Source organism: Panthera tigris, chromosome B4 (assembly GCF_018350195.1).
Source record: "Panthera tigris isolate Pti1 chromosome B4, P.tigris_Pti1_mat1.1, whole genome shotgun sequence".
Taxonomy (NCBI): domain Eukaryota; kingdom Metazoa; phylum Chordata; class Mammalia; order Carnivora; family Felidae; genus Panthera; species Panthera tigris.
In genome coordinates, this window is record NC_056666.1 from 135,047,712 (window position 1) to 135,065,995 (window position 18,284).

An 18,284-nucleotide genomic window follows, 5' to 3' on the forward strand; every position below is an offset into this window, starting at 1 on the left:
GGGAAGTGCGTGAGCGGGTCCGGGTAGGATGGAGACTTAGCCGCCTCCACCCCCCAACCCCGTTCCCAGGATTCCACGTCGGAATCAGTCAAAAGGACATTAAAACCCAGTAGCTGCAGGCGCAAACCGCACTTTCCAGAGGATGACATTTGCAAGCTGCGGTTCTGTATGGATTCGAGGTGTGACGGGAACACCAGAATTCCCGAGATCCTTGCAAGGCATTCGGGAAGACTTTTGTTTTCCAAGGAGATCCTCCCCTCCCCTCCCTCCCCCCACCCCGGGCCACCTCCTGAGCTGAGTTGGTGTATGGCAAATCTGTCTGGGAAAATCCCTTCTCCAAGCCCTGCTCAGAGATATCTTCAGGCGACGTTGATGTTGAGGAAGGAATTTTCGCACGGTGCTCTGCACCTGCTCGGGCTTGCAGGGGGGCGGGGGTGTGGGTGCGGTGTGTTTCGGGGGCTCTGTGGGGAGGGGGTGGGGTTGGAGGGGAATCCTCCCGATTCCCCCGCTCCGAAAAGTAAAACTTACCTTCCCCGGTTACAGAACACCAGCCATCGTGTGGCCCCATCTCACGGTCACCCTGTGGGTTCTGGAGGATTTTTGTCGAAGAGAAAAAAAAAAAAAAAAGTCTTAAGTATTTAAACATGTCGGACCACGCATGCATCCGTTCCCAGCGTTGTGGGTTTTGTTTTTTGGGGTGTTTTTTTTTTTGGTCTCTTCCCTCCCTTTCCTTTTCTTTTTACCAAAGTATATTCATCAAACTGCTGAGTTGGAAAGATCTGTAATGAGTTTTTGAGCTGTATGACTGTGTTGTTTTTTTTTTTTCTCCCCCCCCCCCTTCCTCTTTCTAAATCTTCATCTGACATTAAATAAAGCAAATCCCAAACAGATTCACTGCCGCACGGTTCTGCTCTGTCTCCTCAGTCTGTTCCCAGGTCTGGCTCGGGGCCGGGCGGCGGCGGTGGCTGCGGGAGATGCCCGGGCGGCCAGCGGAGGCCCATGTGGCGCGCTAGGTGGGACCCCGGTGTCCTGAAGGCCGAGGCCCTGGCCCTGCTGCCCTGCGGCCTGGGCATGGCGTTCTCCCAGTCCCACGTGATGGCCGCTCGGAGGCACCAGCACAGCCGGCTCATCATCGAGGTGGACGAGTACAGCTCCAACCCGACCCAGGCCTTCACCTTCTACAACATCAACCAGGGCCGCTTCCAGCCCCCGCATGTGCAGATGTAAGTGGCAGCTCTCGGCGGGCCCGGCTGCCCGGGGCCGGGGAGGGGGGGGGGCGGGAAGGGGCTTGCTACAGGCTCCAGGCAGGTTCGGACCCTAGTTTTAGGCTGCCTGTCTTCCCTCACCTCTGCCCCTCCCTCCCTCCCTTTCGTCCAGACCCCTTTGCCTCTACTGAGATAACAGAGATGCTTTTTCCAGTCCCGCTCCCTGCCCCTTGAGGCCGATGGAAAAGGCCAGCGATGTCCCAGCAGTAAGGCCAAGGCAAGGGCACAGACTCGAGAGCCCCCGCGACCGGTGGGGGGAACCTCTCCCCTCCCTGGATTGTTTTCTGAGGTCTGGAGAGGAGAGGAGGCCCAGGGAGGAAACGGATGAACTCCTTGCTCTGCCCCAGGCAGCTAGCTCCTTGCGTTCCTAGGAGACCCTCCTCCTCGTTTATCCCCCACTTCCTCCAGGGCTGCGAGCACCGTCTCTAGGGAGCCCCGGTTCCGTGGGGGCCTGGCGGCTGTTCCTTTGGGGAGACTGGAGAATCTGGCACGTGGACCGCTTTGGAGAAGGAGCCCGGGGGGGTTTCCAATCCCAGGCCGGGAGGTGGGGGCGGGCGGGTTGTGGTTCCCTCGAGAGCCGTCCTCTGCTGTGAAGGGTGGGTGCGGGGAGCTTCTTCACGGGAGGAAGGGCTGAGGGAGGCAGGCGGGCACCGGGCCTGGGGTGGGCTCCAGCCCATCTTCCCTCCGTGCTTGCTTGGAAAAATGCTCATTTCTGTAGGGACTGAGGCCTGGTGTTGTCTGTAGCTGCCTACTTTATCTGTTTGGGAGACGGCCTCCTGTTTCCATTTTGGGGCCAGATCGGCAGGTTGGGGCAGGAAGGTCTCAGCATTCTTAGTATCCGGGACCTGGAGGTCCGGCAGGGCTGCTGCAGGGAGGGGGGCCTTCCCCAGGCCGGGTTTTCTCTTTCGTCGATGGGGTTAGTCTTCCCGGGCCGGATGGGACCCGGCCTGAGGTCCCTGGATGCTGGGCTGGACTCCTGCCCCAGCAGGAACGCACAAGAAGAACATGTGGGCAGAGCGGGTGGGGTTCACGTGGCCAGTGCCCCCTGTGCGCCCCCACTTAGAAGGGTCCCCAGGATGGGGTGCCTGAGTGGCTCCATCGGTTGAGCGTCCGCCTCTCGGTTTTGGTTCGGGTCATGATCTCACGGCTGTCGTGGGTTCGAGCCCCGCGTCGGGCTCTGTGCTGACAGCACAGAGCCTGCTTGGGATTCTCTACCTCCCTCTCCGTCTGTCTCTTCTCTGCTCTCTCTCTCTCTCTCAAAATAAGTAAACATTAAAAAAAAAGGAGGAAGGGTCCCCGGGTGCCAGAGCTAATTCCACGTGGCACCGTGCTGTCACCTACAGTGCCCCTGACCGGGGCCCAGCAGACACCCAGGCAGGCCTCTGCCCCAGGACAGAGCCAGGGAAACAGGAGGTCGGAGGAGAGGAGGGCCAGGGGGCGGAAGAAGGACCCTCTGGGGAAGATGACTTCTAGGTTGAGACCCCAAGGAAGATGAGCGAGGGCAGCAGCTGGGAGAGGGTTGGGAAAAGGGGACACGTGCGGAATGCAGAAAACGCCCGGCTGGGGGCTGGGGGCTGGGGGCTGGGGAAGCCTTCCCGTGCGGACCCCTGCAGGCCAGGCTGCATCCTGAGGAAGGGCAGTGAGTGACCACGTGAGAGAGGGGCCATCTCCCCCTTTAACCCCCGAGCAGCCGCGGGGTCAGGATGTTTGTGAACAGGTGCATAGCATGCCTGTTAGAAATGCGCGCCCCGAGCCCGCCTGCCTGGCTCTGAGCCCCTGGCTCTGCCACTGCTCTGTGAGGGGGCTCTGGGTGCCTCGGTCTCCCCATCTGGAAAACGCTGAGGATTCAGTAGGTAGATCCACCCAGAGCGGGGCCAGGGAGCAAATGTTCCGTGCCGTCAGTCCACACTGGGCTGGGCCAGGTGCTTGATACAGCCGCGATCAAAGACGCGTCCCTGCCATGCCGAGCTGACCTTCCCACGAGTGTGTCAGAGCGTAAGACACTGGTGCAGTGGGGAAAATGCTTCCTGGCTTTCCTGTGGTCACCCAGCTAGAGCAGGCAGAGCGGATTCACCCTGGCCTGCTCTGAGCTGCCACCACCTGACATGGGGCTCCCGGCTCCCACTGGCCGCGGGGCTCAGGGGGTTCGGGCACTGCCTCGGGGAGGGCGTGTGCTGAGCCCCGATCCTGGGCTCCCCGTCAAGTGCTCCCTCACTGCCTGCTCAGACCAGCCCGGCTGTGAAACAGAGCTCTGCATAAAGCTGGGTGAAGCCAGGGCCATGCAGGGACCCGGGGGGACTGCTTCGTCCCGCCCCCTCCTTTCAGACCGCAGCCCCCAAGCCCGAGGGAAGCATGCAGGCTGCTGGAGGCGGCTGTTTGGATTTCCATGACGAGTTTCCATCGAGGGGCAGACAGGGAGGATGGATGCCGCTTCCCCACACGTGATTTATCACCACCCTGGGCTTTGTCTCCGGGGTGAGGGAGCGAGGGGGCCTTATTTAATAAATCCACAATTTATATTTAATAACAACAGTGACAACCCAAACATGGCCTCCGATTGAGCTGTGTGATTTATGCGATTGCCCCCAGAGACCCTGGTGGTGGCGAGGCTGCCTTTGCCTCACTAATGAATGTCTGGATCTGGGCCTCCCGGTTCGGGGCCCTGAGGCCCAGGACCCCTCACTCTGAGGGCCTAGAAACCCTGCGGTGGCCTCGGGAGAGCCCCTCCAGGCACCAGCCCTTCTGACCTGGGTGGGTGGGCGGGCACCGGGCCCGGGGGCCGGTGAGAAGACTTGACCGCCAGGCCAGGGTCATCCTGGGGGGTCTGCCCTAGAGGTGCCCTGGGGGTTGGTGCCAGGCATAACAACTCTTTCCTCTGGCCTTTAAAAGGAGTCCTGTTGGTGGGGACTTGAGTCATCCTGTGTAAAGACCCTCCAAGCATGTCTTGAAGAAGACAGCAGAGTCAGGGGAGTGGGGCTGTGTGTCAGGCCTGGGGAGGCCCCCTCCCGGCCACACTTCCCGGTCCCGGCGCTGACCTCCCTCTCCCGTGGGCTTGGGCTTCAGAAGGGATCCTGTGGCCCCAGTCCGTCCATGCACTGAGAGGCCCCCGGGAGACAATGAGGGTCCGCCGTGAGCCCAGGGAGCGTGAAGGGGCAAGGCAGGAGGAGAGGACTAAGCCTGGAACATTCCGTGCCTCCTTCTGCCTCGGGTCTCTGCACATGGTGTCCTTTGTGCCTCCTCCATGCTTTGCCCTGCTAACACGGACTCATTCTTCAGATCTCACCCAGATGTCACTTCCTTGGGAAGGCCCTCTGACCGCTCCCCAGACCAGATCTCCCCTTCCCTTGACCCTACCCCCTACCGCCGGGCTCTAGGGTCTGTCCCTGCCACCAGCATGGGGCTGGTCCCTCGAGCCTGGCACAGCAGAGAGATGGAAAGAAGAAAGAAAAGGGAATGAGGATAAGGCAGGGAGTATGGCCCCGGAAGAGTGGGGGAGATCGGGGGGGCTTCCCGGGGGCAGTGGCATAGCCCCTGGGGTTGGGGGACCAGCAAAAGCAAAGGCTGAGAGGTGGGAAGGGAAAAGGGAGGGCAGCGGAGGACTCAGAACGAGGGCCTTGTGAAAAGAGCACTGGGCAGTGGACACCAAGCTAACCAGTCACTGCCCTCCTCTGGGCCTCAGTTTCCTCACGGTAGAATGAGGGGATTGGCAGACTCTCCCATTGGGAACCGCCGTGGCTGCTGCCCAGTCACGTGTCCGGACGGGGTCAGAGCCTCACTGAAGGGAGGAGTCCTCTGGCCCCAGCCCCCTGGCCTTCAGAGCTTCCCATTTCCCCAGAAGTAGAGATGACGGGGGAGATGGCCTCTGCTTCTGACGTCGGGGAGCTGGTGGCTGACGGGAGAGGGAGGCCGAGGAGGGGGCCGGGGCCCAGGGAACGGCTGCAGGGGGCACTCACATCCAGGCTTCCAGCTGCGAGGGTCCTTGAGCTCTCCCGCCTTGTCCAAGAGTGAGTGGGTGGCTCCCACCTTCCAGAGCTGGCCTGGGGGCTGGGAGGGTCCAGGGCACGGCGAGGAGGTGGCCGGATCGGGGTGCCGGCTGAGGCCCGGGTGCCAGAGGCCGTGCTCTCTATTCTGCACCCTTCCTGCTGCCGTGATTCTTGTGGGAACACCCCTTGTTAGGCTGGGGACAGGTGGCAACAGGTTTCAGGTCTCGGTGAGAGAGCCGCGGCCGTCCCCTGTTCTCTGAGGCCCGCAGAATGTCGCTGGAAAATAACCATTTTGCTTTGTTAGCCTCAACAGGTTAGATGCCCAGATCCCTGTTGTGGAGACCCAGGTGCCAATCTACTCTGCAACTTACTAGCCAGGGCCTTGGATATGGGACTAACTTTTCCAGCCTCAGTGACTCCACAGTCTTGCTGTGACTCAGGTGTCAGCCAGGGTGTTGCATTACGAGTGTCAGAAACTCAGTGTCAATTGCCTGAAGGATAAAAGAGTTTACTGGCTTACTTAGTAAGAAAGCCCGTGTTTGGACCCAGCTTCAGGTACAGCTGGATCTAGGGATCAACTTATGCTGTTAAGTTCTCCCACCTTCTTGTCTGCTCTCTCTTTCTCTTTCTCCATATCTTGACTCTCCTTGTTCTTTTCCTCACTCCCAAACACTTCCAGGCTGGGTTTTTGGGGACTCCACGAAGTGACCTCAGGGGGTATCCTGTCCACAGGTATATCCCTTGTGCCTGGCAGATGCCCCGCCTTTAGGAGGCCTTTAGGAAGCATTTGCGCGTAGATTGAATGAATGAAATGAGCTGGGTCTAGAAACAGTCCAGTCCGGTGGGGGTTTTGGAACCAAAGACTGGCTTCAAATTGCAGCTTTACCGGCCTGCATAGCTGAGATCCCGGACAAGCCTTTCCTGAGCCTCAGTTTTCTCATCTGTAATATGGGCATACCCATAATACCCTGCCCAGACGGTCACGGTGCGAAGACAGTGGGTGCATGTAACGTGCTTAGCACAGGATGAGCTCCCGTCCGTGGGGAGCACCCAGCATCGGTGTCATTACTGTTGCTGTTATTTCAAGTTGAGCATTTGTTACAATCTAAATAGCCGGAGGACAGTGCAGAGAAGCAAGAGTCTTTATTTTTTCCTCAGGGGATTATTAGGTTTGCATCCTCACTGAGCTCAGTAGCCTCGGGGTGGAAGGAAATAAGAATAGTTAATTAAAGAGCCCAGGCTCCAACAGCCCGACTGGAGCCCTCGGCACTGGTCCTGCTTTTGGCTGGCTGATGGTGGGCGGGGCTGAGGCCTGCTCAGGCTCCATGCTAAGGGTTCACAGGAGGAGAGGTTGTTGGGACCAGAGGTGGCTCTGGAGGTGGCCTCTCGCTCCCTGTCTCTCTCCTCATTCATCATCCCTCTCTGTCTCTTTGACTTGGCCTCTGTCACCTTTGACATGCTTATGACCTCGGTATGTGTAGGGGTGAAGGAGGGAAGGAAAGAAGGAAGGAAGGAAGGAAAGAAGAAAGGAAAAAAGGAAGGAGGGAAGGGAGGAAGGAAGGAAAGAATGAAGGAAAGAAGGAAGGAAGGAAGGAAGGAAGGAAAGAAGGAAGGAAAGAAGGAAGGAGGGAAGGGAGGAAGGAAGGAAAGAAGGAAGGAAAAAAGGAAGGAGGGAAGGGAGGAAGGAAGGAAGGAAGGAAAGAAGGAAGGAAAAAAGGAAGGAGGGAAGGGAGGAGGGAAGGGAGGAGGGAGGGAGGGTGGAAGGAAGGAATTTGATTGGCTCACTCGTGTTCCTGTGCCAGGACAAGAGCCCAGTAGCAACTGTCTGCCCCTTGTCCAATCGGCTGCGCTGGGGGCAGGCAGGACGTACAGGTGACCCAGAGGCCTAGCTGCCTGCCAGACCATCTGTCAAAGGGTTGGGGGCAGGGGAGGAGGGCAGGGACTCTGAGGACACAGGGATGGGAGGGAGTCTTTAGCTCCCAGACCAGCTCAGGTCCCGCCTCCTCCTGGAAGCTTCTAGGGAGCCCCTTGCTGGGTTAGGGCCTTCTCTGGCCCCCAGCTTCTCTGTTGCCCGGTCAAGGCCGGTGGCCTTATTGTCACTGCCTAGCTAAGTCTGCCTCCACCGTCAGTCTGTGGTCTCCCGGCCTGGGTTTAGGCCTGGTTCATCCCCGGGGCCCCGGCACTGAGCTCGGGGCCGGCCCACAGTGAGTGGGCAGAATGTGCTTGGCTGAATGAATGGGTGACTGACTGAATGGATGGAGGCAGAAGGAAGGCGGGGCGGGGGGGGGGTGCGGTGTCGGGGCCTTCTTGTTGGTCATCATCAGACTCTGGGGGTTTTCCTCTTCTCCCCGGTCATGCCCCACTCTGACCTGCCGGGAGTCTAACTCGCCTTGGCCGGCCCCGGAAAGGCCGAGCGTGCTCCCTCCCGGGACGAGGGGAGGCTGGCTTGGTGCCTCCCACTGTGGTGGATAGAGCGCGCTAACGCTCCCCGCACATTAGCATGCTGAACCCACGTCTCTCGTAAGGTGTTAATTAAATTTCTTCGAAGTATATTGTCTGAAAAAAAAAAAAAGGATAATTAGAAAGATGTCTTTAAAAGTATTTATGTAACTGATATGGTACCGCTTTTGGTTTGCCGCATAATTAGATTTAAACACAACTCCTCGAGCGGCATACTCATTTGGAGAGAGCCGCTCGTTGAAATGTCATTGCGTTGTTTTTAAGAGTTTTGAGCCTGGCAGAATCATTCAGCTGAGGAGGCTGAGCGTGGTTTGGGGAGCACCGGACCGGGAGCCACGGTCTCCCTTTGTTCCCTGGGACACGCGGGGCCACTTAACTCAGCCCTGGCGTCCTCGAAACCAGGGGGCTGTGACGGGCTTCGCGGAGCAAGAACTTACCTTTCTGCAGCTCTTTTTAATTTCCTGATGGTTTTTGCTTCGTGAGGTGGTTCCATGTTACAGGCGAGCGGAACAAGGCCACGTGTTTTGCTGAAGGTCACACGTCAGCTGGGATCCAAAGCCCGGTCTGATTCGGGGACCCTTTCCCCGCACAACCCTGGAAAACCCTTGTTTTAAAAATGAGGAGACCATCTCACGGTTTTGAAAACTTGCTGCCTATCTTTCGTGCTTTGATTTCCCGCGCTCCTGTGAGATCTCCCCCACCCCTGCTTTTGCACCCCTCTTTCCCTGGATGCTGCGTGCCCCCCGCACGGTGCCTGGGGCTGGTTCTTCCACTCGGACCAGAGGCCGTAGAACTTGCATTCTCGATGGGGCTAATGTAATGTAATGTAAGAGAACTTACATTCTCTGGAGGGGGGTGAGACTCGTTTTTAGGGGGTGAAGAAAGCTTATTCTTCTTAGAGAGCCCAGATATGCATACATACACGAACAGTTATCTGTGGGGTTAAAAACCTCACGGGAGGGGAGCGAGTAGGGGAAAAACTCATCTAAAGAGGGTCGATGATGGAAAGGGCCGCGGCAGCCAAAGAGCAGGTCGTAATCGCACCGTGCCCACAGGTGCTCTCCACTCCGTAGTTACCTCCTTTAACCCCTGAGGGCCCCATGTTACTGAGGGGAAACTGAGGCTCAGGGGGACACACGTTTTGCTCAGCCAGCAAGCGGGAGAGTCGGGACTCGGAGCCCCGAGGGCCCACCGGGAAGTCCGGGCGCGCCGTCTGTGTCCGTGGCTGGCGGGGCCGTGAGCTGTGCTCGGGCCTCGTGCTGGTCGCACACCGCCTGCAGTGTCTTCTCTCCCCGCAGGGTGGACCCCGTGCCTCACGATGCCCCCAAGCCGCCCGGCTATACCCGCTTTGTCTGCGTGTCTGACACCCACTCGAGGACGGACCCCATCCAGATGCCTTACGGCGACGTGCTCATCCACGCCGGGGACTTCACGGAGCTGGGGCTCCCGAGCGAGGTGAAGAAGTTCAACGAGTGGCTTGGTAGGTGCCGGGCCGGAGGTGGCCTTCCTGCGCTGCCGGGGCCCCCCTCTCGGGCCTCGCTTTGCCTGCCCACCTCCCCTGGGCAGCCTTCCCTGACTGCCCGCTCTCGGCCACGCCTCCATGTCTCCCACCCCAGCTTTTGCCTCCCGCTGTGACTTAGTTTGTGCGATTCTTTTGGCCTGGGAGACGCCCTCCAGAAGGGATTTTGTCGAGGTTTGTTTATGTCCATTTGCATGTCTAGCCCCCGGCGCCTGAGACAGGTAGGTGCTCAATAAATAATTGGTGAATGAATGAAGGCATGAGTGGGCGAATGAATGAATCAGTCTCTACGAGCGGTGATACCAGGGCAGGCACCCAGCTGGTCTGTACCGGCTCAGCCACCACCACCGGCGTGAAGGCTTCCCCAGTGAGGGGATCCCCAGGCAGGGGACCCGTGCGGACTCCTCCCCGGGGGCAGCTGTTGGGAGAAGGAGTGGAGCTCGATGGGCGATGGTGGACGATGATTTATAAGCGTGCCCCCCGGGGTTTGTCTTCAGCTTTTTGCTTTCTTCCCCAAACAAACAAACAAACAAAAAACATAAATGTGGAGTGCCTCCTGGGAAAAACAACCTGCCCAGAATCCAGAGAAACCGCACAGCGAGCTGTCTCTGCCGTGGCCTGGGGGACAGATGGACGGCCCCTGGGCGGCCCAGCGTGCAAGTGCGCTGGCTTGGAGGTATGGGTGCAGAGCAGTCCCACCTCCGTGCCCAGCGCTGCTCGGCCGCCAGACGGTCCCCACCCCCCCCGAGCCCCCCCACTCCCCCCCTTGCCGCGCACTTGGCTGGGAGCTCCGTGAGCAGAGGGCCAGGAGCGAGGCGGGGGGAGCCGCAGGAGCGAGAGGCCCAGCTTTGCCAGTCGAGACAAATATTTACAAGCAAGGCCTTCCCTCCGCTTGGCAGGCTTGGAGCTTTAAATATTGATTTTTCAAACGGGAGATTCTGGTCAAGCGCCCCGTTTGGGCTGGAATGTGTGGAGGCCGAGGTGGGAGAGGGCTCCCGCAGGGTGGGTCTGTCTCACGGCTCCTTGCCTTGTCGCGTGCCGCCTCCTGGCCCCGGGCTGCCCCCCCTAGGGTGGGGTCCCCGCTGGCTTCCTGTCCCCCCCCCCCCCCCCACCCCCCGCCACGGCTGCGGGTGTCCAAAGATGTGAGGCTGAGCCGAGCCTGTGTCCCAGGCAGGTGCCAGGCTCCCGCTTTGGGCCAGACTCCTCTCCGTCACTGCCTACTTGACTTTTGGGAACCAGGTGAATTTGAGGACCGGTGCTGTTTTCGTCCCAATTAGAAGGAGAGTTAGCCTGAGGGTCTCAAGGGTGGGGACTGATTCCGACGAGGTCCCGTCACTGAGGAGGGGATGAGTGAAGCAAACGGCCGCCCGTGCAGCCGGGATGGTGCCACGTGCTCCGGGAGCACAGGTCAAGGCCGACGATGGCCTTCTGCTGGCAGGGGAGGCTTCCTGGGGAAGCTGACTCCGGGCCAGGCCCTGACTTAGCAGTTGCGAGTCGGTGCAGGGAAGGGGCAGCTGAGGTCAGGGGTGCTGGTGGGCACTGGAGAGGAGTGGCCGGGTGCTGTGGCCGGGGTGAGGGGGTTTGGGGCGTTGAGGGTGAGGGCCCCGGAAGGAGGGCTGGGCTGACCGCGACTCTGAACGTGAGGGGAATTGGGGACCCCAGGGGGCCAGCATGGCGAGCCGGCCATTTTAGAAAGATGGTTCTAGCTGCCTTTTCACAGAAGTCAGAACAACGTGCTGTGGGAATTTGGGGGGGGGGCGTGGCGGGGTCTTCATGTGACCCGGAGCTGGATCGATTTATCTGCCTGGGTTGTTGCAGGTGGAAGGATGAGCTTACACAGGGGGTCCCCCAGGCGTCTCCCCTTTGCTGCCTCGAAGTGTTTGCCGATGTCAGCGCCCGTCATTCAAGTGGGATAGGGTGGGGTCGGGGGGGGGGGGCTCCAGACTCCAGACTCCAGAATGAGAAGCCCCTCCCCTACTCGACTGAGCGGCAGGGAATTGGCGCGTGAGTGAGCACCTATATAGGAGCAGGCTCCTAGAGGTCCACCTGCAGCGGGCTTTTAGGGAGCCTGCCTGTCGCCCAAAGTGAGAAGTGAGACTCCGCCTCTGTGGGCTGGCAGTTCGGGGCCCCGGGAGGTGGCGACCGTGGCTGAGAGCCCGGCTGGGGGCTCATTAGGCCCAAGTGCATGGTCAGGACAGGTGCGCTCTCACAGACGCCGAGCGGTTAGTGAGTGTTGATGCGTGCGGGGCACTATTCTCTGCGCTTGGTGTGTCTTATCAAATCCTTTCATCCTCCTGGCGACAGAATGAGGCAGGAGCCGTTGTCACCCCCATTTCACAGAGGAGAGAGCCGAGACCCACCGCCGTGACGTGACTTGCCCAAGGCGCGTGGCAGAGCTACTTGGATTCGAACCCAGGCAGTTGGGTTCTGGAGCTGAGCTCCTCCTCAGCCGTTGTCTCCTTTCTTGTTCTTCTTACGGTGAAACCTCTCTGATTCAACGTAAACGTGTGCACTTTGCCATCTTGGGTCTGCTTCCTGCCCGGGTAATTACAGCAGCCACGCGACCTGTCTGGGCTTCAGCGGCCTCCTTTTCGAGGCAGGCGGTCAGGCTCCCCTTGCCCTGCCTACCTCTTTGGAAGTAGGTTGTTTTGAGGCTCCGTTAGGATAGAGGAATGATCGGCTTCTGTGAAGTATTGTGTATGTGGCATTGTCGCCCCCCCCCCCCGAACCGGTGTTTGCCAGATCAGGTCTCCCCTTGGGGTAGAGGTAGGTGTCATGGGCGGGTCCCCCAGGAGAGGGGAACATCTGATCTGAGCCATGGGGGTGAGTAGCAGGAGACAGAGAAAGTGGTAGAACAATGTGTGGGCAAAAGTGTGTGCCGCTCCTGAGAAGTGTTGATGTATGATCTTAGCTATGTCTGCAGTTATACACACACACGCACGGAGAAAAGACTGGAAGGAAGTACTCATTCATCCATTTGGTCTGTCTCACTGGGAACCTCCCACGTGCCATGTGTGTCCCAGGCACCGGGGTGACAGCGCGGTGGGAGGGACGGGGCATGCTTGCCTTCTGGTGATGGGGACACAGTGCATCTGAGGAGCGGGGGGCAGGGGGCTCCTGTTCGCAGGCCTGTGGGCCAAGGGTGGGATTTGGGGGTTGGTTCCAAGTGCAAAGGGGATTTGGGGGAGGTTTGTGTAGGGGAGTGACCTTTAAAAAGGTATTCAAAGGCCTGAATTACGGAGTTAGAGAGAGGGCAAAGTCTCCGGAATGTTCCAGAATTGATGTCTGGGTGGTGGGTCATGGCATATTTTCTTCTTTATGGTTTTCTCTCTCCTCTACCTGGATTTTCTGTACGGAGCATGTGCATCATATAAAGGCAACAGTAAAATCTTACCGTTTTTCAAGAAATCGTGGCCTCTCTGGTATCTGGTGCAGAACGTGTCCCAAGATGGCGGTGAGGGCAGCCCTGGCCTTAGGTCAGGCCTGGTGTCATCCATCTACTCAGAATGCCACCTGGAGCCCTTCCCTAGGACAGCGGGGCTTCCCCCTCACTCCCCATCCCTGGAAGGGCCAGGCTCTTCTCCTTGGATAAGAAAGTTACGGATTTGAAATCTACAGTAGCCTGCTTCTTCCCCGTTCATTGATCTCACAGAAAGCATTTAAAATCATATTCTAGGGGTCACCTCCAGGCAGTCAAGAGGGGATTTAAGAAATTAATAAAGACCTTCTTTGCAAGTCAAGATTGGACACCTAACTGCGGTGTGTGTGGCTAAATTCAAGCTGACTCTAATTTGCTGGCAGGTGCGCTGCTCTGGGCTTGGCTGTGAGTGGTGACCGTGTTTTGCCCATTTGCAGGGTTCTGTCTGGGTCTGTCTGTTGGAGGGGGCAGGTTTGGGGGCGACAGGGTTCTCCTGAGAAGACCGTTAATACCTTTCCCGTTGCCCATTAATATCCCAAATATATTCATGAAATAGAAATGCCAGCTTGGTTTGTAAATGTTCCGGGAACAGCTAAAAAATCACTAAGGACAGGCTTTTCAGCTAGAAAGGGTGAAAGGAACAGCAAAACTTGCTGAAAATGGAAAGGAATGTGCCGGAAGCTCCTTGTTTTTCCATAGCTAATGACCTCGGTGTCACCCGAACCGGCTGACGCTGTGCTCCTCCGTCCCCACTCTGGGCCTTGGCTCCTGCTCTCCCCACAGTGGGGAATGTTCTTCCTCCTGTCGTGCCGAGTCCTGCCCGCCCTCCAGTCGCTGCGCGTGAAGCCCGCCCCGCACAGTAGGGCAGCGTTGGCCTCTCTTCCCTCTGCACCCAGAGCTCCCCGTTCAGATCCTGGTGGTGGCAGGGCATTATCTGTGGCTTCATGCCCCTGTTTCCCACCTAGACCATCAGCGCCTGGAGGGCAGGGCTGAGCCTCATCCCCAGCACCAGGCGGCACTTGGCCCGGGGTGGGGGTGGGGGGCGGCCAGAGGCTGTGGGCTCGGGATGGACGAGTGGGCAGCACGCTGATGTGCTGTGAGCCGGTCACTGTGTCCCCAGCAGGGCTGTGCACAGCTGACTGTCGTTGGGTGGGAGCAGCTGTCTGCAGGAGGGTGTGAGCTGTGGCTGTTGCAACTCAGAACTTGGGGTGGGTCTGAGAAGACCGAGGGTTGGAGGCTGAGTTGGGGTCTCCACGATGAGGCCAGGAGCTGAGGCCAGCAGGGATCTGGACCCAACCAAGGAGGGCCTGGTATTTCAGGTGGCTATTTGGGGTCCCCCTTGGAGGCCAGGGGTGCCGAGAACAGGAGGAGACGCTGAGCCCCAGCAGCACCCACCTCCCAAGATGCTGGCTGCCGAGGCTGCCGCTGACCCGGGGTCTCGACACCACACGCATCCCGCCCCAGGCGTGAGCACCAGGCTGCCGGCTTCCATTGGCGACCATGCCTTGAAGGACTGATTCACATAGGGTCACCAGGCTCGCTCTCTGTGACCAGCAGGTTGCAGGCTGGCCTCCTCAGCCCTGGCCTCTGCAGCCCTCACTCCCACCCCCTAGCTTTGGTGGCCTCAGACCCCTGCATGGGCCCCGGAGGCCACAGGCCAGTTGTTCCCTCCCCTCCCCTCCCCTCCCCTCCCCTCCTGGCTTCTCCACCCTCCCCCCTGCCCCCACCGCCCCGGGGCTGGACACCGCCCAGCTAACTTGGGTTCTCCCGCAGCAGTCTTCACACCGCCGTCCTCTCCGCACCGCCCCATGCCCGTCTCCTTTTGCTCCTTGTCTTGCCCCTGCCCGCTGAAGCCTTGGTTCTTTCCAGATGACAGTCACTCCGGCCCCCAGCTCCTGCTGCCGCCCAGACACCCGCCCCGTCTTTCCACACTTAGCTTTCCCTTTGAGATCCAGCTGGTGTATTGTTCACTCTTCTCAGAAGACACTTCCTCCTGGCTGTCCACCAGAATTTCAGACTCGTTCTGTCCCAAACCTGCGTGCATCCCCCCAGCGTGCCCTCTCCCTTCCCTCTGAGGCCGGTATCAGCTGTCACTGTTATTCTGACCTTGCTGCTGTCTGCCTGCCCCCTTCACCTGCTTATATTACCTGCTGAGCCACCGTGGGCCCCCAGGCGGGCCGGCCAGCCAGGCTCGCCTTCCCCCTGCCGGATCCTGTGAACCCCTAGAGCGTGGAGATAGTGCCCCGGTCAGCGAGGGTCCTCAGAGCCCCGCCCCCGCTGGCCCTGAGGGCTGCCGGGCAGGTGTTGGCTGAATAAAGCGTGGAGACGTCTGACAAGCATAAGATGTGCCAGTTAATTAAGTGGCACTACCCTTAGCAGAATCAGGCAGGGGAGGAAGATGGGGGCCTGGTAATGGAGTATTTGGAAGTTATAATTAACTTTTTACTGGGGCCCTAGCATGAAACGAGATATAAGACAATATAAAAGGGGTCCAAGGATTTAGTTAAATAGAGCTGGGTCTCCTGCAAGGAAACCCTTAATTAAAGTCTGTGAGGGAGGAAGGGAGAGGAAGGGAAATGGGGAAATCATTCCACGGCGGTGTTTTTGGTTCTCGCCTCATCTGCCACAGTGTTGAAGGCCCGAGGGCCGCAGGGGTTCGGCCGCAGAAGTGGGCCGCCCGCAGCCTTGTGCCTCTTTGCGATGTAGCCCAGGAGCCCGCGGGATGGCTGCAGGTGGAGGTGAGGGGCCCCGGAACGCGCAGGGCGCCGGCCCTCCCCACGCAGGAGCTGGAGGGTGCCCCCAGGCACAGGGATTGTTAGGGCCTGCGGGAAAAGATGGGCTCCCGTGCGGCTGGAGGGTCCCCACCCCCAACCCTGCCAACACCGCTCAACCACTTGCCTTCCCGCGGCAGCCACGTCCCAGGTTCTGACTGTTCCCTGATCTCCGGTCTGCCCTTCCTGGCGGGGTAGCCGCCCTTCACGTGGAAGGCTGAGCTGTCCCCATCCGCCGCCCTCAGCTCTGTCCCCGGCAGCGTGTGTGAGCACGAGACCCTGCTTTTGTCTTATCCCTTTAACTTTTTGACCTCCGTCCTTCCCGCCTCTCCCCACCAAACATTTCTCATCTGTGTGCGTGTCACCTGCTTGCCACGCCTGGGCCGTGACCGTGGCGCGTCTCATGTTTTGCGTGCAAGGCTGCAGAGATGACCCCTGCAGAGATAGTACACGGAGCCCCTGCACCGTCCCCGGTCCCGGGGCACCCCGCTGCGGAGCAGGACCCTTCCTGGGTCCCCCCGGCATCGGCAGCGTGCCCTCCAGGCAGCAGAGCTCTCCCACTGTCCAGCACTGTGTGGACAGGGCACAGGTGAGGAGCTCTGCCGGTGTGGCCGGGATCCCCAGGGGTGGAAGCAGCTCAGCTCCTCGGGGACGGGCCTCACCCTGATCTGTGGACAGGACCTGCAGCCTCTTCAACCAGAGCAGGGGATAGAGAACGGCAGTCGGGGCTCCTGGGGCCCGCCTCTGGCTCTGCCCTGCACCAATCGGGTGACCTCGCTTTCCCCCTGCTGAGTGTCCGACCTCTATAAAATGTGACAGGTGGACCATGTGTTAACGAGGGCCGCCCCGGTGCTCTTGCTTGGCTGTGCGGGCGCTGTCCGGGGAGCAGTGCCCCAGGCCCACGTTCCTCCTGGCCTCTGGGCCCCGGTGGGTTGGGCGAGGGTCTGCTTCTCCTGCTGGGCTGTGACCGTGGGAGCATGGGGGAGGGGTCCACACTCACCCCACTCAATACAGGTGTCAGGATCCCACTACATTCGCTGGCTCGGTGTTGGGGGTTCAGGGATGTCCACCGCGGGTGTGGTTCCTGCCTGAGGGGCCTGAGGCAGGGATGAGTTATAAAGATTAAACAGAGTAAATAGACAAGATCGTTTTGGTGATTAGATCAGTAAATCAGGTCAGCAAACAGGGCGAGGTGAGAGTGACTGGGGCAGGGGTTTATCTGACATAAGGTGGTCCAGGAAGCCCCCTCCGAGAGGGTCCTGCACTGAGAAGAACCCAGTTCTGAATTGCCTGGAGGGTAGCCAGAGGCCCTCAGGGCTGAGCACAGTGGCCCTGGAGGCCAGGGAGGAGGCCCGGTCCTGCTGGCCAGCAGCTGGGGCGAGGACGTGGGTTTTATTCTAAGTGTTAAAGTGGCCAGTGGGGCAGAGGCAGGGGAAGGACATGGTCTGACTCAGTGTTTTGAAAGACTCCTTTGGCTGCTGGGTGAGCTGGGCTGCGGCTACTGGGGCACCAGAAGAGACTTTACAGGTGTCCTTGAGAGGCGAGGGGAGCCGGGACTGGACCTGGGGGTGGCCGAGGGCACAGTGCAAAGTGCAGGGTTCGGCCGCAGTTTGGAGATGACATCAACAGGGTTTGCTGATGGGAGGTGGGGGTGGAGGGTGAGGCGGGTCACTGACCTGGTGTCCACGGAGCCCGGCAGGCCTGGCTTAGGAGGGCGCTCAACCCGTATTTGTTAAGCAAAGGAAGAAAAAGAAAGAGAAATTTTATCATGTGGTCACATCAGTCAAAATGTGCAGGGGCGCCTGAGTGGCTCAGGTGGTTGAGCTGTTGTCTGAAGTCAGTTGTCTGACTTCAGCTCAGGTCATGATCTCGCAATTTGTGAGTTCGAGCCCCGTGTCGGGCTCTGTGCTGACGGCTCGGAGCCTGGAGCCTGCTTCAGATTCTGTGTCTCCCTCTCTCTCTGCCCCTCCCCCGCTCTGTCCCTCTCTTTCTCTCTCTGTCAAAAATAAATACACATTAAGAAGAAAGAGTCCTTTTTTTTTTTTTTAAAGATCTTACAGGGATTATCACCGAATAGTAGATCTAATGTGGATTCCGGTTCCTTTCCTCATTAGTTGGATATAAAGGCCCGATTCAGACATTTCCAGAAACCTGTTATTCTTGCAAAGACTCAAGACTGAATTTTTTTTTTTAACGTTTATTTATTTTTGAGACAGAGAGAGACAGAGCATGAATGGGGGAGGGTCAGAGAGAGGGAGACACAGAATCCGAAACAGGCTCCGGTTCCGAGCCGTCAGCACAGAGCCCAACGCGGGGCTCGAACTCACGGACCGCGAGATCGTGACCCGAGCCGAAGTCGGCGCTCAACCCACTGAGCCACCCAGGTGCCCCAAGACTGAATATTTAATGCAAAATTTTTCTTTGACTTCGGTCCCTATTTCTGGCAGCTCCCTCCCTGGTCAGGAGCCTGGATGGTGCCCGAGGAATTTGGTTGTAGATAGCACAGTGGCCAAAGTGAGGGATGAGCAGGTGCTTTCCCAGGGGCAAGATTGATGCCCAGATTTTAAAAAATGGGTGAACAGTGCAGCACAAATTTGGTGTTCATTTAAAAAATTAATTTTTTATACTCATCAAAAAAAAAAAAATCTTCACAAAGCCAAAGCGTGTTTTAGGGGCTAAAAGAGAGAAAATTAACTTCTTTTTTTTTTTTTTTTTTTTAACGTTTATTTATTTTTGAGACAGAGAGAGACAGAGCATGAACGGGGGAGGGTCAGAGAGAGGGAGACACAGAATGTGAAACAGGCTCCAGGCTCTGAGCTGTCAGCACAGAGCCCGACGCGGGGCTCGAACTCACGGACCGCGAGATCA

General features: G+C 58.7%; 1 protein-coding gene across 1 annotated transcript in view; it reads left to right on the plus strand.

Moving 5' to 3' along the window:
- Positions 1–977: 977 nt before the first annotated feature.
- The window catches only part of MPPED1 (metallophosphoesterase domain containing 1), a 61,659-nt gene continuing 44,352 nt past the window's right edge, over positions 978–18,284 (plus strand). Inside the window, exons 1-2 of the mRNA XM_042990887.1 lie at positions 978–1,223; positions 9,007–9,188. Coding sequence (XP_042846821.1) covers positions 1,000–1,223; positions 9,007–9,188 — 406 coding nt within the window. The 5' untranslated portion in view covers positions 978–999. The remainder of the gene's footprint in view (positions 1,224–9,006; positions 9,189–18,284) is intronic.